Raw genomic sequence first — 20,167 nt, 5'->3', positions numbered from 1 at the left:
ATCGGACACAGAACGTGGAATTCAGTACGGATGCTTAACTCATTCACTGCCAAAGACGTGAAGGAAGATTTCTGTATCTAGAAATAAGCAGGACCAGGTCAGCTGAGACATGATCCCTCCTGCATGCCTGGGATCTGCCACAGAGCTCCTCCTGGGTACTCATCCTCTCCTGGGGAAGGAGGAGGGGCTCTGCTCTGAGCTGCTCCTGGAGGACGTAGTGTCATTTTGGCCGCTCGTATCCAAAATGTTGTTCTCTCAGTCACGACCCAAAGCTCATGGGCAGGCTCGGGTGGGAACATAGATGGACTTATGCAAAGAAACTGGGGGAGAAATGATGCACCCAGAAAGAAAAAGAATGTGAAAGTGTGTGAGAACATCTTGGACTAATCAAGAAGAGTGAAATATGGAGCACACAGGGCACAGGGAAACAGGGAAGAGTATGGTCAGCAGACTGGAAGGCAGAGGAGAGGATGATCTGAAAGCCGAGCTCTCATTTCCTGTCCTGGGATCAGTTTTCCAGCGCTCTGGTTTGGCAGATGTTTAATTTGAAATAATCCGGATCAAGAGCAGCGACGTGGATGGAGTGTAGGACTATGGATCGGGCTAATCCTGGGCTCTCACAGGCCAGCGCCATCTTTCATCTGTGGCCAGGTTCTTCCTGGATGGTCAGGAAGTCCAGAGGGTCCAGGGCTGTGCTTCCATCCATCCATACTTACTCCACAGTGTTCTTGTTGAAGCTTGGAGCGAGAAAGATCTCAGTCACCTCCTGGCTGAGCCTGGAAAGCGTCCTCTGGTGCGCGCACACACACACACACACACACACACACAGCGCTGGTGCATCCTCTCATGTGTCTCTTATCGGTGCAGGAAAGTAGGCCAGCGGCAAACAACCCCCCCCCCCCCAGCCCATCGATGGGATTGAGGAGGTGAGGAAGAGGAGGAGGGTCAGGATGCAGGCTGGAGCTGCTACATGCCATTAATATGTGGAGAGAGAGAGAGGATGTTAGATGGAGGATTGCTGTTCATTAAAGTCATTAAAGAGCGTTTCTCATCACTCTTAAATAATCCTCCAATAGTCTGCAAGAAGTGTGTTAGCTTGGATGCTGGAACGGTTTTTGGCCACGCATTGTTTTGTGCTAGGGTGGGGCCATATTTTGTATATAGTGGTATAGATACTTCCAATGATAGGAAATGGCTGATACTGGGACAAATGATGACAAAGCCGAGGGTGGATACATGAGATAATGAAATGCTGTCATGAGAAGGAACCTTCGTGTGGGGAAGTATTTACCTGGCGGACATCCCGACCTAAACAGGTTGAAATGGTGACCAACGCTGATGAAATCGGTCCGAATCTCCCCGTCCATAAATAGAAGCTAGCAGGGGTTAGCTTCATTTAGGACGCCAAGTAAAGTTGTGTTTTAACGCTCTAATGTAAGGAACAGCCCCCTCGTAGACCCACCACCTACAGGGGCAAGCATAAGGGTCCAGTGCAATGTGTGTTGGGTGGCGGTCAAGGGCGGGTGCGTAGGCGACCTGGTCTTCGGCGGCCAAATCTGGTTCTTGGGACATGGAATGTCACTTCGCTGGTGGGGAAGGAACCTGAACTTGTGCGAGAGGTTGAGACATTCCGACGAGACATAGTCGGACTCACCTCGACCCACAGTTTGGGTTCCGGAACCAAACTCCTCGAGAGGGGCTGGACCTTGTTCTACTCTGGAGTTGCTGCAGGGGAGAGGCGGCGAGCCGGTGTGCGCTTATTAATAGCCCCCCGGCTTGGTGCCTCTGTGTTGGAGTCAGCCCCGGTGAACGAGAGAGTAATTTCCCTACGCCTTCGGGCTAGGGAAAGGGTCCTGACTGTCATTTGTGCGTACGCACCAAATGGCAGTTCGGAGTACCCGGCCTTCTTGGAGTCCATCAGAGGGGTGCTGGAGAGCACCCCAGCTGGTGACTCCGTCGTTCTACTGGGAGACTTCAATGTCCATGTGGGCAATGACAGTGTGACCTGGAGGGGCGTGATTGGGAGGAAAGGCCTCCCTGATCTGAACCCGTGCGGTGTGATGTTATTGGACTTCTGTGCGAACCACAGTTTGTCCATAACTAACACCATGTTCGAACATAGGGATGTCCATAAGTGCACTTGGCACCAGGACACCCTAGGCCGCAGGTCTATGATCGACTTTGTAGTCGTATCATCAGACCTGCGTCCGCATGTTCTGGACACACGGGTGAAGAGAGGGGCTGAGCTGTCAACTGATCACCACCTGGTGGTGAGTTGGATTAGATGGCGAAGGACTATACTGGACAGACCTGGTAGACCCAAACGAGTAGTGAGGGTGTGCTGGGAACGTCTGGCAGAGTCTCCCGTTCGTCGAGTCTTCAACTCTCACCTCCGGCAGAGCTTCACCTGCATCCCGGGGGAGGACCGGGATATTGAGTCCGAATGGGCCATATTCCGTGCCTCCATTGCTGAGGCAGCTGACCGGAGCTGCGGCCGCAAGGCGGTCGGTGCCAGTCGCGGCAGCAGGCCCCGAACCCGATGGTGGACACCAGACGTCAGGGCTGCCGTCAAGCTGAATAAGGAGTCCTATCGAGCCTTGATGGCTTGTGGTACTCCGGAAGCAGCTGACAGGTACTGTCAGGCCAAACGGTTTGCGGCTTCGGCGGTTGTCGAGGCAAAAACTCGGGTGTGGGAGGAATTCGGTGAGGCCATGGAGCACGACTTTCGGTCGGCCTCGAAGAGGTTCTGGCAAATCATCCGGCGCCTCATTATGTGACGCATTGGCTTTCTACCAACATTCATAGGTCCGAAAAGATGCAATGCATAGTATGTCCCCTTTAAAATGAGGGTGAGTGTATACGCGGGGCGGGCTCATCTAGCGAGGCGCAGAAGCGGTGCTGGTGTGATGACGTCACCCTTCCATCGCAGGAAGACATTCGCCCAAACATTAAACGCTGTAGTGATGCGATGTTTCCATGCCTTTTTTGTTTTTGCTATGATGTTGTTGCTATGATGTTGCCCATGACTGTATGCTCATATGCTAGATGCTAGCGTGTGTGCACGCGTTAATAATTCAACGGCAACGGGAGGCTACGCAGCAGATAGCATCCGTCACACACCAGCTACTAACTAGGCTAACAACATGTTGTGTTGACAGTAGTCAAGTCCAGCTGTGATGGACACCAACCCGTTGACATTATTATTCTGTGTTATTTTGTGTGTGTGTGTCTCGAATGAGGTCACGTAACATGCAGTTTCTTTTTTATGCTATATATAAAGACCATTTTTGTATCATGCCGTCAGTACATTTCAGTAAGTACTATGCACGCTGTGTAGTGCTGTCCCACATCCAAACGCTGTGATTGCGTATTTACCAGAAATGACCATTTTGCTCTTTTTAAATCATGCATTGCAAGCATTCGAGTTAGCTCCTGCCCTGCTGCTACATAGCCAATATGGCAACAGTTGAGGGTAGTAAGTGTCCAGCATTGCACATTCACCATCACCACTGTATTGAGGGTGCTTCTCCCTACCGCCATTTTTGATGCTTTGGACTGATTCTTTAAAGAACACATTATATTGTGTTCTTGGGCTGTATAGACATGGGTATAGTATATATCATGCAGAGTCTAACCTTCCTTCCAAAAGGACGTTTTAATCAAAAAAATGTTTGTTTCTACCTTAATTAATAAACGATAGCTGTTTTGTAGTATGCATTTTGGAGCAAATATGATATATTATTGGCTTGAATGAAGCATTTTCAAACATGAAAATGACTAAATGAACCAAATTACAAATATAGGACAAAGCACGCATACATGTCGTATGCTACATGGGTCACTGGGTATCAGTAGTGTTACGTTAGCCACTGCAGGAAGACCCGTAAGTAACAAAACAGGAACTCTCCCAATGCTAACCTGTCAGCTTTATTGTCTGAGGGTATTTGGAGTGTAAAGGTGACTATCGGGGTGTTATTTCATGTCCAGCGGACTTTAATATACTGTAGACTGTCTTAACAGGATTTCTATGCTCTAACTATGAAATTAGGGGGCTTGGTAAAACGCTGGTTCCCATTAACATATTGTAAATACCCTCATACAACCCAGGTCCCGCCCACACACCCACCCGCATGCTCTGCTAAACTAAGCTAACCCCGCTAGCTTTCATTCACGCTTTGTTAAAGAGGAGTGTCGTTTTTTGCCAACATTTTAGTTTATGAGGGGTGGACCAGTGTTTGCCAGGCAATTCTGTCTGAATGGTCCGCTGAGGAAATCATTCCCTACAGAAAAGTCACACAAAGTCAATTTCGGCGAGACTCTGCCTTTAACCGTAGATTCCCTTAATATTTGCCAATTGCGTGATTCCATTAATGTTGGCGTAAGTCATAGGGTGCTACCGAGGGGTGGTAAGTGTCCAGGACTGCTCTCACCACTTGGACTGTTGGAGAACAATATCTGAGTACTGACAGCGCACCGTCAGTGTGAGACCTTGGCAGGGAGACTCGTCTTATGGCTTTATGGTTTGTTGAGACGACAGCGTCCAAAGGTTGGTGATAAACGTGTCCTTGTGAAACCTGGACCACCTTATCAGATGTTGGGATGACCTTTCTGCTTTTGTAGGGTGTTCCCAACCTGTGGGATGCAAGTGCAGGTTACAACATACACTAGGAGGGACATGCAGTATGAATATACTGGCTCAGTGTCAGTTCTTGACCTACTAGCGAAAGCACATATAAGCCTTTCTCGTAAATGTTTATTATTTATTATTTATAATTTATCATCCTTCAAGTTCTGTTTGGCCATTTTATTTGGACAGAAGGTGCGAGCGGCGTGTTGATGGAGAAGGCTGCAGTTATTTGTCCTCCTTCTCAGGAAGTCCACAGTGTCTAATGTGCTATTCTATACCGTGGACTCTGTAACCTTCACGTGGTTGTCAAGGAAACCTGTCCTCCCGTCTCCAGCGAGACACTCAACATGCGCACACACACACACACGCCACAGTGTACGTCTTCAAGTACTTCTGCTTTTTTCTATTATTCACGTGTAATAACTCCATGTGGCACTGACAGGAAGTGCTCTGTGATTGATTGATCGAGCCTGAGGGGAGTCGAGCTGCAAGATCAGGGTCGACTCCATGAGTTCTGTTCAAGGTCCAAAGATGTGTGGGTGTATGCAGGATTTCTGTGCAACAGAGCATGTGTGTGTGGGGGGGTTGCGGTGAAAGAGGTCGAGGAGAAGAGCATCTCAGCTGTCTGGATCTTTGTCTTCCTCTTTGTCATCCTCTCTCACACTGTGTGTGTGTGTGTGTGTGTGTGTGCACCTCTCACGGCCACAGCTGCAAACACACACAACACACACAGGAAGAGAGGTAGGATGCTGAGTGGAAGATGATAGAAAGTAGTGTGGAAAGTGGGTGGAGCTTCAAAGGAAAATTTTATTTTTAATTTTTAATCACGCGAAAGATTGATGCATTGCTGCGGTTTAGTTGGTTTCTTGGTGCTGCTGTGAAAAGAGGTGATGACGCAACTCCACCACAGAAGAGAGCATGTCGGTGGCAGAAGTGCCTTTTGTAAGAACTTTCCCGTAGTCATACACGCATCACAACAACCAGGAAGTAAAAAGGCACGAAGTCTCGAAAAGACACGCTGAGGGCAAATGTGAACACATGCACACACGTGCATGCCCACATTTATATTTGTAAATCAATAATCTGTGTGCCTTGAAAGATCAGCCCAAATCATGAAAATGGCTGCCAAGAGGGACGGCTTTTGAGAAATGAATTTCTTTTCAATTCTTTTAAGAATTGAATGAGCTTCCATGTTGCCAGCATGTTGTTGCCGCCGTGTCTCCATGTTGGTCACCCTCACGTTGGGGTCATGTTGCCTGCATGTTATCATATCATAGCTAGCATGCCGCCTGTTGTTTTTGCTGTTTGCTACTGTGAAGTTGTCTCTGTGTCATCAGAATGTTGCCATGTTGCTGCCGTGTCCTTGCTGTGTTTCCACCATCTTGTTTCTGGCTACCACGCAGCTGTCAGTCTTGCCGTAGTATTGCTGTAACGTGACTGTGTTGCTGTCAGTCCCGCCTTGTCATCACTGCCGGTGTCCCGTTTACTCCGGCCCGTCATTCCCGAGCTCATAAACGTTTGAATATATTATGAAACACAACGTTGGCTCTTATGTGAAATATCATCTTTAATATGAAATTCAAATGGCCATTCCAGCAGTGTGAGACGAGCAGTGACGGGGCGTCATCTGTCACTCATTTTTGTCATACAGCAGATGGCTCATTTTCTCAATTATTTACACACACACACACCCTGATGTGTGTAAAGTGGGTCAGGAGGGCAGCAGTGACCGTGACTGTGGCGGCAAGTAGCTTACCACTCCCACCCGTAACATACACGCACACAGTGAAGACATGTTGCTGCTAAGGTGTGTCAGGCAGCATCATTAAATGGATGTGTACACATTTGAGCCCCATTTGCACCAGTCTACATCAGTTTGCACCAGTTTGCACCATGCTTTCAACTATGAATACTTTTTTAAGGTACCATTAAGAGAAAGAGGTTTGATGGCGCTAGCTGCAAGGGGGTAAAAAAGAGCACTGCCTTTATTAATCCAGCAGAGGGCGGTGGCTCACAAGTTAATTCACTCAACATTTTCCAGCAGGAAGATGCTTTGACAAGACAAAGTAGCGTAGCGCATACTGTATGCACGTCAATGTTTCTAAGTAGAGGTGCCACGAAACAATACATGAGACCAGACTGTGTGGAGTTTGCATGTTCTACCCGTGCATGCATGGGTTTTCTCCGGGTACTCCTGTTTCCCATTCCAAAAACATGCTGGATTAATTGGCCACTCCAAATTGTCCATAGGTATGAATGTGGGTGGGAATGGTTGTTTGTCTATATGTGCCCTGTGATTGGCTGGCCACCAGTCCAGGGTGTACCTCTCCTCTCGCCCCAAGACAGCTGGGATAGGCTCCAGCACCCCCCGCAACCCTCGTGAGGAAAAAGCGGTAGAAAATGAATGAATGAATGAACAATATATCATAATGCTCCCAGTTTGACTTAATAATAATGCTAACGTAGGATTCCTTATTTATAAATGTAATAGTTTGTAGTTAGAGTATCAGAAACCAGTTTCCAACCGTCTAAATACGGTTTTTAACGTTATTAGAGTTCTCTAAATGTGAAATAACACCTCTACAATCACCTTTATGCTCGTATTACCCAATATTGTAGACATAAATATAGCCATTTAAGACTGTGCCGGTGTGTGTTGCTGTAAATGTATTCTGGTACTAGGGGAGCCGACTTGGGGGAGGACAGGAAGTGATGTCACAGGTTCAGAGTTGAGTTGGCTACCTCAACCGCAGCCCATATTAGGGATTATTGTGCCTGTTGTGAGGTTTCATACCCGCAATAAAGGCCTGTTGGTTCTGGCGATCAAGTCTGGTGCTTGTGCGTCCCACCGAACATGACAGTGACATTACTGACATCTTGTGACCAGTGTAGACTAAGACATATCAGCACAGCGTCTTTGCATGCGTCTAAATGCCTTCTATTTGTATTTGAGTGAAGTTTACCAGCGTACATGCTGCAATAGGTTTTTAGTTCTGTGTAATAATACTTTTTATACATAAAATGTATAAGGTATGCATATTGTAGTGTACAGAATGTGTGTATGTTATATGTCTGTAGGGAGCCCCTGTAGGGTCATTACATCATCATGTTATAGTGCCATGATGTCACATACTGTACATACATGGCCTGTGTGTGTGTGGGGGGGGTTCTAATGATGGCAGGGGTGACAGCAGAACCGTTGTCGGCTGTGTACCATCCTCCAACTCTGCCCTATTGACCACACACCCCCTTCTAGATTGAGTGTGTGAAGCAGGGATGGGGGTGCCGGAGTGTGGTCGCCATGACGATGCCAGGCCGGGAGGGACCCACGGTGCCTCGCAGGGTGTGGCACGGAGCCACGGAGCGGCTCGTGCCGTGTCTTAGCGTAATAATCCATTGTAATCCTTAATTAGCTTGCTAGCTTCTTCACTGCTCCTGCTCTTCTTCTTCCTCATCTCCTGGGATACAGTGAGGAGGCAAGGGGGAGCGGTGAAGGAATTAGCATCTGGCAACACTCTGGCCCCTCTGTGGGGAGAGTGAGGTAGGTGGGGGGGAGGGGGTATTCGCTATGAAGTGAAGCTGCAAATGAAGCATGATGGAGGAATGACCCATTACACCCCCCACCCCCACCCTCATCTCGTCATGCCCCCTTCCAGTATATGCACACATTCCTCCATGCTCGTCATCTCCCTGAAGCATCCTTACATGTTCTCCCTGCTTGGTGATGACTTCAGGGCCTTCAGAGAAAAAACAAGTTGCTCCTCACTGTTTGTATTGCATCTAAGTTGTAGGAGAACCTAATTATGAACTTAGCAGCGTCTCCTCCGGCCCAATAAGGACACGTCCGCCCATTCTTCCGTAGGTCATGGTGGGCGTCCATGTGACTGTCATATGTGACGCACACGAGCAGAGGGCCAGGGTCACATGATGCCATCGACGCCCAATCACACAGAGCGTCCCATTCACACGCATGTGCATGGCACACACACACACACAAGGTCACATTGTGTAAGGAGTGTAAATCATTGTGTGTGTGTGTGTGTGTGGTGTTGGACTTAACAACAAGGGGTTTTTGTTTCCTCATTTGCGCGTATTTGTTAAAGCACATTCCGCATTTAAAAATAAGAGCATCTTCTCTTCTTGAACAAATGTAAAGATTTGAATATGTATGACTAATTGTATAATGTGTGCATGTGTCCAGACGGGAGGGACACGCTGTAGTGTAAAAGCGCTGATGGTAGCGTTGATGCTAGCGGCCTCCTGCTACTTCCTGTGTACTTCCTTAGATGCGCTGTGCTTTTGAGGGATGCTGACTGTTGCCTGCTCCACTAATCATCCTTACGGAGAGCACTCTTCTTGTGTGGAGGTGAAGGTGTGTGCACGCAATGGTGCCATCACCTGGTCACCAGGTGTCATTTCTTCGTGGCGCTCTTAAAGCAGACGCCAACGGTGGAGGCACATGTGACAACCAGGAAGTGGACGCTGGAGGAGGTGGAAGAGCAAGCGAGTTTGCGTACATGGGTTGTGTTGTTAGACATTTTCAATCAGCTCGTCCAGGTTGAGTGATTATACCAGACGAGTGGAAGGTGAAAATAATATCACACCCATCCCCCTACCCGCCTCCTGCCGCCTCCACCCTCAGCCATGACCCCTCTTTCACAACCTCATCCCACCCACCCCCTCCTGACCTCCTTCTCTCTCCTCTCTAACACACCCCCACCTCCAGCCCCCACCCCCCTAGACCTTGCCACACCGCCCCAGCAGAACACAGTCAATACATCCCTACATGTCTCCATCTTGAATTTCTTCTTCTTCTCTTGCGTCTTTCCTTTTCCCTCATCACAGACACCTTTCATCCACTCATCACTATTACTATCGATATTACTACTACTACTACTAATGCTGTTACTCTCACTGTCATTGTTACCATTGCTCTTGCTGTTACTCCTGATATTGCCTTTTTCTGGTACTGTTACTGTTACTATGGTGTCAGTGCTATTACTATTACTGTAACGGGTACTATGATATTACCAGTACTGTAATCATTGGTACAACTGTTACTACTACTATGGTCTCACTGTTACCAGCACTATTACCGTAACAGGTACTGATGATATTACCAGTACTGTAATCATTGGTACAACTGTTACTACTACTATGGTATCACTGTTACCAGCACAATAACTGTAACGGGTACTGATGATATTACCAGTACTGTAATCATTGGTAGAACTGTTACTACTACTATGGTATCACTGTTACCAGCACTATTACTGTAACTGGTACTATTGATATTACCATTACTGTCGTCATTGGTATTACTGTTAGAATGGCTTTTGCTATTACTATTACTGTTCTGGTTACAATTACTATACTTTTGGGACAATGTGAAGAAAGTGAATATGTGTCATTATTACGAAAACCTGATGCCATACATTCTTTTTGACTTTAGGGAGAAAGGCTGACTGGTCCCTGCACCTTCAACTTTTACTTCAACAATCAACAAGAACCTTTTGTGGAAGAACACATTAATTGACATTTGATGCCTTTTAACATTCCTCTTTTTTGTTTTTTTTTGCTTCCAGATGATTCCTCGTCAGAGAGCGGCAGTGGCCTGCCTGCCCTCACCCCTCCCTCGTCCGCCGCCACGGACTCTGCCTTAGTCAGAGAAGCTGAGGTTGTCAACGGCAATTGTGGTGCCGCCCCGCTCGACTTCAGCACGCCCACATCCTCCTCCTCGTCTTCCGAGGACCAGCAGCCAGTGAACCTGAGCGACCCGCCCTCTCAGAGGCTGCCGCTGAGCACCTCCCACCTGCCCGTTACTGTGTCAGCAGCGGCAGCGGCACTGTTGGGCGCCCTGCATCCTAATGCGCAGGAGGAGCTGCGCAGGAAGTACCCACTGGCCGCCAAACCTCCACTAGCACCGCATCCCGCCTTGCCCATGCCTCTGACAAACACCCTGCACACTCATGCCTCACAAGGCAGCGAGCTGCGACTGGACTACGACAACAAGGTGAGCACTGACATCATTACGCTGTTTTCATCTCTGCCAATTCCTCTGCTGACATATTGGCAAATTCCAGTGCCCCCAACTTTTCCAAGTGTGGGAAATTACAGACAATTTTAGCGAATCAGAGTACTGTATGCTGCCAAGCCAGTATCTAATCAGAAAGCACCTACTTGCAGTACCCGAATGTGCCGAATCTTGTTCTTCAGCACTCTCTCTCCTGGCTGGCTCACCAAAATCATGTACCTGGGCTCAGCTGCGAATTATGACTGCTGGGCCTTTGTAGTACTGGGTTCTTCTCACTTCTTCCTTCTCTTTGGGCTTTTCCCTTCAGCAAACCAATCTCCTCCATCCAATCCTGTCTTCTGCATCTGTCTCTCTCACACCAACTACCCTCATGTCCTCCTTCACTCCATCCATAAACCTCCTCTTTGGTCTTCCTCTATGCCTCTTACCTGGCAGCATCTTTCTACCAATATATTCACTATCTCGCCTCTGGTCATGTCCCAACCATCTCAGTCTGGCCGATAACTGACTTCTCTGATCTCCAAGGCCTCCAACATGTAATGCCCCTCTGATGTAGTCCTTCTTGATCCTATCCATCCTGGTCACTCCCAATGAGAACCTCAGCATCCTCATCTCTGCTACCTCCAGTTCTGCTTCCTGTCTTTTCAAATCCCAATGTCATCTGTCAGCCTGTCCATCACCGTAGCAAACAAGAATGGGCTCAGAGCTGATCCCTGATGCAGTCCCACCTCCACCATGAACTCTTCTGTTACACCTCCAGCACATCTACAAAGATACAATGTAGCTCCCTCTAACCTTCTCTGTACTTCTCTATGAACATTCTTTAAGCAAATACTACATCTGTAATACTCTTTTTTTGGCCTGAAACCATAATGCTGCTCACAGAAGCTGACTTCTCCCCTTAGTCGAGCTTCAACTACTCTTTCCAATAACTTCTCACTCAAGTACCAATTAATTGGACCAGCGCATCAGAGGTTACGAAAGGGCAGTCCAAATCAGTTGAAGGTTCATAAAAGGGACTGGCTCACCTCCACTGCTGTACTTTGGGCCACTAATTTGTAGTCTCAGGAAACCAGCAAGGGAATTTTCAGCCCACAAGTCCAGTGCTGATACACAGAGTGGTAACAGTTGGCAAGTAAGCAGAGAGGAGACTTGGATCTGAAAGCAGACATTGAGGAGCTGGGGTCCGGAGACTCCAGGAGTGATTGGATCTCAGGGATGGATTTCTTTACGGAACTCGACAAGAACATTGACAGTGGCACAGGGCCGTAGTATGGTGAAGTCATCTGGACAAAGAACAGACGCTCAATCTTGTGAGGTCACAGTTTTATTGGCCTAGGATTTCCATCAACGTGGAGAAAAAGATGCAGACTTGGGAATAGTGTATGCACACTATTATAGCACTGCCCCAGGAGACAACTTCAACTTCAAAACCAGTATACCTCTATAAGGCGCATTTAAAAGTCTTTCATTTTTCCCAAAATGGACAATGTGGCTTATGTGTGCACTGAGTTCCAAAATATGTGAAAATGTTGTGCTACTTTAGTAAGCATTCCAGTTGATGGACTGTCCGACTATTTCCCGCTGACGCAGGGATGTAACACGTACTCTGGCAGCGATAAACCAATCAGAGTACAGTCACAGAAAATGAGGACTTTGACGGTTTTGAGGGAGAAGATTAATTAAAAATGAGGGTATTGTTAAATTGTAGAACAAAGTTCAACTCAACACACTGTTGCTTCCGATGCTGTTATTATTTTGTAGACATGTCTTAGCATGCGTAATTGTGACCGCACCTTATAATCTAGTGTGCCTCATGGTTTAATACTTTAATCCACAATGACATGCTTATTTACATGGAGTAATTGTGACAGGTGATATTGGGAAATTACAGGGAAAAAAGATTTTTGTGGTACTATACTGTGTTTTGTTTCGGCGAATCAGATCAATGTGTGTTGCCAGGCCAGTAGCCAATCAAAAAGCACCTTATTGCAGTACCTGGATGTGCTTGCAAGTTTGTCAATCTTTGGCCCTCACTCTGCTGTACAAGCCAGATGGAGGACGTGTTTCATTGTGCTCTGTGACGCCGGGTAAAGGTACCAAGTTGGACCCTGCAGCAGACTTCGGGTTTGGACATAAATCCTGAATCGTTGCTTGTAAGGAGAGGTTTGAACACCGTCAGTTTTTCTTTGAGTCCTTTGATCTCTCGTAATTTCACAGTTGCTAACTGGCGAGCTGTGAAAGAAACGAAGAAAGAAGTAAATCTTACTCAACAATCTGTTCTGGCCAGGTCTTTCTGTTGCCCCTCTGTTCATCAGCTCTGGACTTGTGGAGTGGAAATTCTGCTGCAGGTTTCCTGTGATTACAAATGAGTGGTGGGCAGTGGTGGTGGCACGCCAGTCCCTTTTATGGACTTTCAACTGGCTTGAACTGCCATTTTGTGTTGTTGTTTCACCAGGGAGTCGGGTAGGACAACATTACACGCAGCTTTGATCTTGAGTCTAAGCTAACCTCTTGTGTGAGAAGAAGCTAGTCCTACGTACCACCAGCAGTCATTACAATTCACAACTGAGCCTGGTTACATCTGACATTCCCAAGTCTCCCTGGCATTCCTGACCATCTCTAAATTCTCAGAAAACTGCAGAATGTCCACAGCCTTGTAGAATTTACAGAGATTCTTCTTCTTCCATCTCCATCTTCCTTTTCCATTCAGGGGTCGCCACTGCAAATCAATGTACCATGATTGACCTGTCCATGTAACATTCACAGGTGTCCTTGTCATAGTAGAATGCCCCCGACATTCCTAAATATTCCAATTCTACTCAATGTTCACAACCTCTAACATTCGCTGAAGGTAACAAGCTCTGACATTCCCAAATGTTCCCAACCTTCTAGGCTATGGTCCGGGGGCTACATCTCGCCCACCAAGCCTCTGCCAGTTGCTTGCAAAGTATTTAATATCAACTTTAACATACAGTACATGCTAGAAACATGACTTTCAAGTAGTCAATCTGAGACAACCTTTTAAAGGTTTAAGCAGATTTTCACAGATGCCTACCTCACCCATGGCGCCAAACACAAGTCAACAGACACAACTTAACCCACCCACTGCACTGTGCATGGATAGATAGATACTTCATCTCTATGAGAAATGTCCCTGACACTGTCCCCAACATTCACAGGTGTCCACTGTCATGCTAAAGTATCTCTGACGTTCCCAATTACTCCAGACATTCCAAATGTCCCTAATGTTCGGCAAAGTAGCAAGTAACAGTAGAAAGTGTACCCAACAAGTTCACAAGTACCGCTAACGTTCCTGAGTATCACTAACATTGCAGAATGGCACAGAATGTGTTGGCCAGACATTCCAGGATGTCCCCAATCTTCCAAGATGTGCCCGAAATTAATATTCCCAGGGAGGTGTCCAGGAGATGCTGCACCAATCCACCTGTCAATCTTGCATTCCATCCTACAATCACTCGTGACCCCAAGGTATTTAAACTCCTCCCCTCAGGGCATTCCCAAATATCCCTGATGTTCCAGTAGCTGGCAGTAGCAAGTTTATTCAACAGTCAGGAGTTCCTCTAACATTACCGAGTGTCAAGGTATCCAACCCTGTAAAATATACCCCAGATTGACAAATCTATCCAAGTAGCCGCCAATTGGAGAGGAGTCGCTCACATTCCCAAATATGATACACATTCTCTGGTGTCCACGACATTCACAAATGTCTGCAGCATTCCAGAGCCTGGAAATGTCTGGAGCGAAAATGTTATTTAAATGAATTCGTTATGTAAATTTGTGCCCTCGTGTTAGCTGAAGTTAGCGCCTCGGCTACACGCAGACACTCTTTGTGCACGACTCAATGGACCATCTGACACACACACACACACACACACAGACCTTGGAACGCTCACACATTCAACAAATCAACAAGTTCCTCTTTGTGTGTACGTGTGTGTGCGTGTGCGTGTGCAGTCACCAGTATACAGTTCCGGGGGCAGCTACGACAGCGTGAAGATGGACCTGAGCGCAGAGGACCTGAGCACGAGCCGCCATGGTGGCCACGTCGCCGCAGACGACGACGATGACGATCATGATGACCACGACGACAGTGACAAGATCAACGACACAGAGGGCGTCGACCCCGAGAGGCTGAAGGCCTTCAATGTGAGTAGGCGTGGTCTTCATGCAGGAGGCAGGACTTCCTGGAAAACATTGTGCTTGCGTTGCATGGTCACGTGCATTGTTGTGTCTTCTGGCAGATGTTTGTGCGTCTGTTTGTGGATGAGAACTTAGACCGCATGGTTCCCATCTCCAAGCAGCCCAAAGAGAAGATCCAAGCCATCATCGAGTCCTGCAGCAGACAATTCCCCGAATTCCAGGAGCGCGCCCGAAAGCGTATCCGCACCTACCTCAAATCCTGCCGACGCATGAAGAAGAACGGCATGGAGGTATCCCTGCCGTACACTCCACCAGACTATCTGCCGCCCTCCAGTGGTGATGACTTGTAGTACACCAAATACACCAAGTGTAAAGGTCTTTGCCGCCCTTCGGTGGTGATGGGTTCTAGTACACCAAATACACTTGGCACTAGTGTAAAGGTCTCTGCTGCCCTCCGGTGGTGATGGGTGCCACTACATGCAATACTTCTTTTACTTTCTGCCTTTTCCTGGTTAAGGAGTCGCCAGAGTGGATTTTTTTTATCTGCATACCGCTACTGAATGCAATACACTTGGTATTGATGTAAAGGTCTCTGCCGCCCTCCGGTGGTGATGGGTGCTACAACATGAAACAATACACACACACATACGACGCAAACCTTGATGAGGCAGTCATGTTGTTCTTTGTTCTCGGCAGACTCGTCCCACGCCGCCCCACCTGACCTCAGCCATGGCTGAGAACATTCTGGCTGCCGCCTGCGAGAGCGAATCACGCAACGCTGCCAAGAGAATGCGCCTGGAAGCCTTTCATGTAAGAGTATAGACGACAGCGTATGTCAGTGCATGGCTGTCACTCATGAAAGAAGCTAACGAGTTTGGTCTTCCTGCTTTGTTTCTCCAGGACGAGCAGGTCTCTCTGGACAAGCCATCTAATTGCGGCGGCGGCGCTCTGAGGGAGCCGGCGTCGTTGGCTCACTCCGCCTACTCTCTGGCCGCCTCCGCCTTCTCCGGCCAGGAGCCTCAGCTCTACATCAACGGAGCTGGCTTAAGCTATGGTTACCGTGGTTACCTGGGCCTGGGTGCCGCCATGCAACACCCCATTTCCTTACCAACCAGCACAGCCGCTCAGAGCAACGGTAAGCCCTTTGACCTTCAAGTGTTAGCTTGTTGAATTGTTGCGTCATCACAGTTGAGTTATTCACGGAAACAATTGCCAATGTTTGTATGACAACAGTGGAACCTCTACACAATTGATCTGATGTCCGCTTAGTTAGGATGTGGAAGACATGCTATGGAAACAATGTCAACAAACCTTGGTGAGATGGTTGACCTCGGCCGTGGAAACACTGAATGAATCTCATGTCCTCATTTCACTCTTCTCTCTCCCCTCCATCGTCATCTTTGTCATCGTCAATCCTCATCATCATCATTCATTCTCATGTCTTCATTAACCTTTTATGATCAACATCCTCATCATTGCCATTATCATTTTCATCACTATCTTCATCATCCTCCTCCTCATTCTCATTCTCGGCATCATTATCACTGTCTTCATCATTATCCTCATCACCCTCATTGCCATCATCATCCCCCTCATGATTCTTGTCCTCATCCTCATCAGGGCCCACGGACCTCAGCATGAAGTCCTCAGCCAATATGACTAGCTCCGCCCCCTCAGCCAACCATACCCTTGGTGGGCGGGGAGGAGGCGGGGCCTCGGCCCAGCTCAGCCAACCGGAGATCTCGGCTGTGCGTCAACTGATCGCCGGCTACCGGGAGTCAGCGGCTTTCCTGCTCCGATCGGCCGACGAGCTGGAGAACCTCATCCTGCAGCAGAACTGAAGAGCTCACAGACACGCACGCACGCACACTTTGTTCAAGTTATGTCTTTTTGTTGTCGGGTTTGAACCTTTCATCGGGAGATGCCACCACACCCGAGACATTCTTTGTGTGGAGGCTGGTGGGCACCTGGACCCTAAGGGCGGGCTTTGGGACCGTGATGGCGGCCACTAGGACCCTGGGGGATGGCGCTAGGACCCTGGGGGAAGACACGAGGACCTTGAGCCTCCTCCGCTGTTCGCAATCAGTTCAGCCATTGGATGCCATCTTGCCCAGCAAGACGATTGGACGTGGTCTTTGCGTGTATATAAATATATAAATACAAGCTCTTTGTGTCTGATAGCACTTTGCCCCGCCCACTTCACGGCTATGTAGTATGCATCCCGGACGCCATCTTAACCAGACCAGGAAATACCTCAATCATCCACTTCCTGTTCCTGCTGCTGTAAATAACGGCGATGATGAAGATGTGTGTGCGTGCGAATTAGCTAACTGTTCAAAGCCCCGCCCTCCTCCTCTTCTTCTTGGACCTCCTCCGCCTTCTTCTTCATGGACCTAATGCTAAGGAAGAGGAAGTAGTGACTCGTGACGTTGCTGCTAACAACCATAGACTGACCTCTGACCTCTGGCGTCTGCCGCGACCTCCACTTCAACCAAAATGAACGCGTACGTTTAGCTTTTTTATGGAGACTATTAATTCCACCTCGCCTTTTGACTTTTCCGTTGTCAACATCTTTGATGGATGCTAACATGATGCTAGCGTGGTACGGCCTCCATTTTATGATGATTCTTCGGTTCCAACACTGAGAATATTTTGTGTTTGACGGTTAGCATCTAGTTTCACAGAATTTCTATTTTAAGGATTTTGAGTGTGACGCTTTAGCGAGTGGCATGGTTACAAAATGTCCGTCTTTCTTTTCGAAAACAAACAAGCGCTATCATGCGATGGTTGCTAAGAGGTTGCTAATATTGGAAAGAAGCTCATTTAGAGGAGGGAATTCCAAAAAAATGTTGACGTATCCGACTGCGATATTTACTGACTTCTACTGACTCGTCTGCGGGGTTGATGTGGAAGGGGCGGGGTTTGCCGAGGCGTTGTCGTTTTTGTTGCAATGCAGCTGATAATCACGTAAGCGTTCCCTCAGCACTACGCCGCTAGTGGTCCCATGTGCTGCGTTAAGACAGTTGTTTTTTTTTTTACGGAACGTTCCAGATTAGAACTGTGAAGAATGTTATTGTGGTTCCTTTGTTGATAAATATGCAAAAAGTCATCCGAGGGCGGAGCTTGGGGGCGGGGCTATGATGTCAGCCGAGTTTCACGGGGCTACAGTCAAGTGTTTATGCTAGCTGTTTAGTTTTGTTCTGTTTTGACCCGGTCTCAGTTGCTGGTTGACGGGACCCGGGTCCACAAGTGGACCTGGTGGTGTGGAGTCCTCAGACCCTTTACTTGGATTCTTTTCCAAAGACCTCGGAACCTCCCGTGACTTTGCTTTCCGATCTTAAAGTACTTAGTTTTCCTCAAAGAGATCAACTGTGAGTCGCTGAGTGCAGAACTCGCACCAGAACTTCTAATGTAGAAAATGACAATCCTGACAAGGTTGGAATTTGCTCTTTCGGCCCCCCGACGGTGGGCGGACAGTGTTTTGGGGGCTTTTTCCATCAATGTTGCGATTTTTGTTTTGGGGGGGAATTTGTACGATGCTGTGTGAAACACACATTCCGGAATGTTCGCCCGGTCGGCATCACAAAACTCTTGGCTAGCAGTCAGCTGACCTGGTAGACACGACCCCTGCAAAAAATGTTGATTTTTCTTGTTTTTCTACCGTGCACGTACCACGTACGTACAACCAAGACGTTGCGTTTATTTCTTGTCTTCTCATTTTTCCACTGCAATGGCTCGACGGCTCTGCCTCATCCCCCCCTCCGCCTCATGAGTTCGCTCAGTGGAAGTGTGATGTTTACATGTACAGAATTCTTTCCAGATTGTTGTAGTTTTGGTTCTTCTCACAGCTGACTTTGCCCCCACCCCATGAAGCTTGTTGCCCGAGACACGCTAAAATTTTCATATTCAGTCGCTCGCTTTTCTTGGCCTTTTTTAGGCTTTCTCTTGTTACCTTACTTTATTTAGCCATGCATCCACAATGGGATGCTAACAGGTTGTTAGCATTTAGCCATTTTACATACCATTTTTTAGGCATTTAGTTGTGCATCCTGCTAACAGGTTGTTAGCATTCAGCAGTGTACCAACAAGGGATGCTCGCAGGTTGTTAGCATTTATCCGTGCATCCACAAGGGGATACTAACATGTTGTTAGCATTTAGCATTAGTGATGCTAACAGGTTCTTAGCATTCAAAAATGTGTCAACAAGGGATGCTAGCAAATTGGTAGCATTGATACGTGCATCCATAAGGAAAGCTAACAGGTTAGCATTTAACATTTAGCCATATGTCAGCATGGGGTGCTCACGGGTTGTGAATAAGTCTTGCCTACATAAGGGATGCTAACAGGTGTTTAGTTTTTATGGTTCTGTGTGTGTGGTTACAGGATGCTAACAGCTAGCAGAGAGAAAGAGGGTGAAGAAACGTAATGCGACTGGGTTTGAAAATGTGTTTGAAAAGTATTTTTTGCTCACTTTGGTATGGGGTGCATTGGGGGAGTGGCCACTGACCTCCGAGCTCACATCACACACACACACATACACACACACACACACCAATCAGTGAGAGAGAATGACAAGCCATAGCGCCCCGTGTTTGGGGGGGGGGGGACTCTATTAGTATATTTAGCGAGCGTGAAGGCTGCAGACACAAGTCAACCTCAGGAAAAAAAAGGTTTTTGTACAAACGGCCATTAACCTCCCTCTTTGATACCATTGAACTTTTCTATTTATTATCATTGTTATTATTCTGCTTTTTCTTATGCTAGTTGAGCTTTTTTCTGTGATCGTGTTAAAATGTCAAATCATTTGTTGAGTGAATGAAGAGGACTATCACTCTGCTGTCAACAAACTAATGATTGTTCTGAGCTTCTATTTCTTACTTTATGCGACGTCAATGCTGACGGCTTGTTTTTTTGTGCTTGTTACCTCCTGAGCTGTACAACACAAAGCTAAATATACTAATAAAACTGTGTGCTAACTAGCAGGCTAGCAGTCCGTCATCTTCACAGTGGAATAACAATATCACTATACTATCAATATTTTCTTGAAAATATTGATAGTATTACAACTTTGAACTTTTTTTCCAACAACTTTGTTATTAAAAATATTTCTGTTTTTTTCTAGTACAAACAATAAGATAAATGTATTTGTAATACATCATACATTTTTATACCAATAAAAACACAAAAATACTTCATTCACATGGTTGACATTTTTCAGAAATATAATTTTATTCTTACAATATGACTTTTTTTCCACCAAAAAAAAGCAAATTTACACTTGTAATACAGTTTTTCACCCATTTTTTTACATATTTTGACTTTCTTCTAACTCACAAGTATAT

General features: G+C 47.1%; 1 protein-coding gene across 4 annotated transcripts in view; it reads left to right on the top strand.

The window, feature by feature from the left end:
* The window catches only part of LOC131104092 (nucleolar protein 4-like), a 53,857-nt gene extending 33,832 nt beyond the window's left edge, over positions 1-20,025 (top strand). For all 4 annotated transcript variants that reach the window (XM_058050877.2, XM_078796524.1, XM_058050878.2 and 1 more), the window contains 6 exons: positions 10,213-10,640; positions 14,640-14,831; positions 14,927-15,115; positions 15,522-15,635; positions 15,726-15,960; positions 16,446-20,025. In XM_058050877.2, coding sequence (XP_057906860.2) covers positions 10,213-10,640; positions 14,640-14,831; positions 14,927-15,115; positions 15,522-15,635; positions 15,726-15,960; positions 16,446-16,666 — 1,379 coding nt within the window. In that variant the 3' untranslated portion in view covers positions 16,667-20,025. The remainder of the gene's footprint in view (positions 1-10,212; positions 10,641-14,639; positions 14,832-14,926; positions 15,116-15,521; positions 15,636-15,725; positions 15,961-16,445) is intronic.
* The last annotated feature ends 142 nt before the right edge of the window (positions 20,026-20,167 follow it).

This window comes from Doryrhamphus excisus, linkage group LG15 (assembly GCF_037039965.1).
Source record: "Doryrhamphus excisus strain RoL-2023G ecotype Guam linkage group LG15, RoL_Dexc_Guam_v1.1, whole genome shotgun sequence".
NCBI lineage: Eukaryota > Metazoa > Chordata > Actinopteri > Syngnathiformes > Syngnathidae > Doryrhamphus > Doryrhamphus excisus.
Note: the sequence above shows the minus strand (reverse complement) of the source record. Positions and strands in the feature narration are given on the sequence as shown.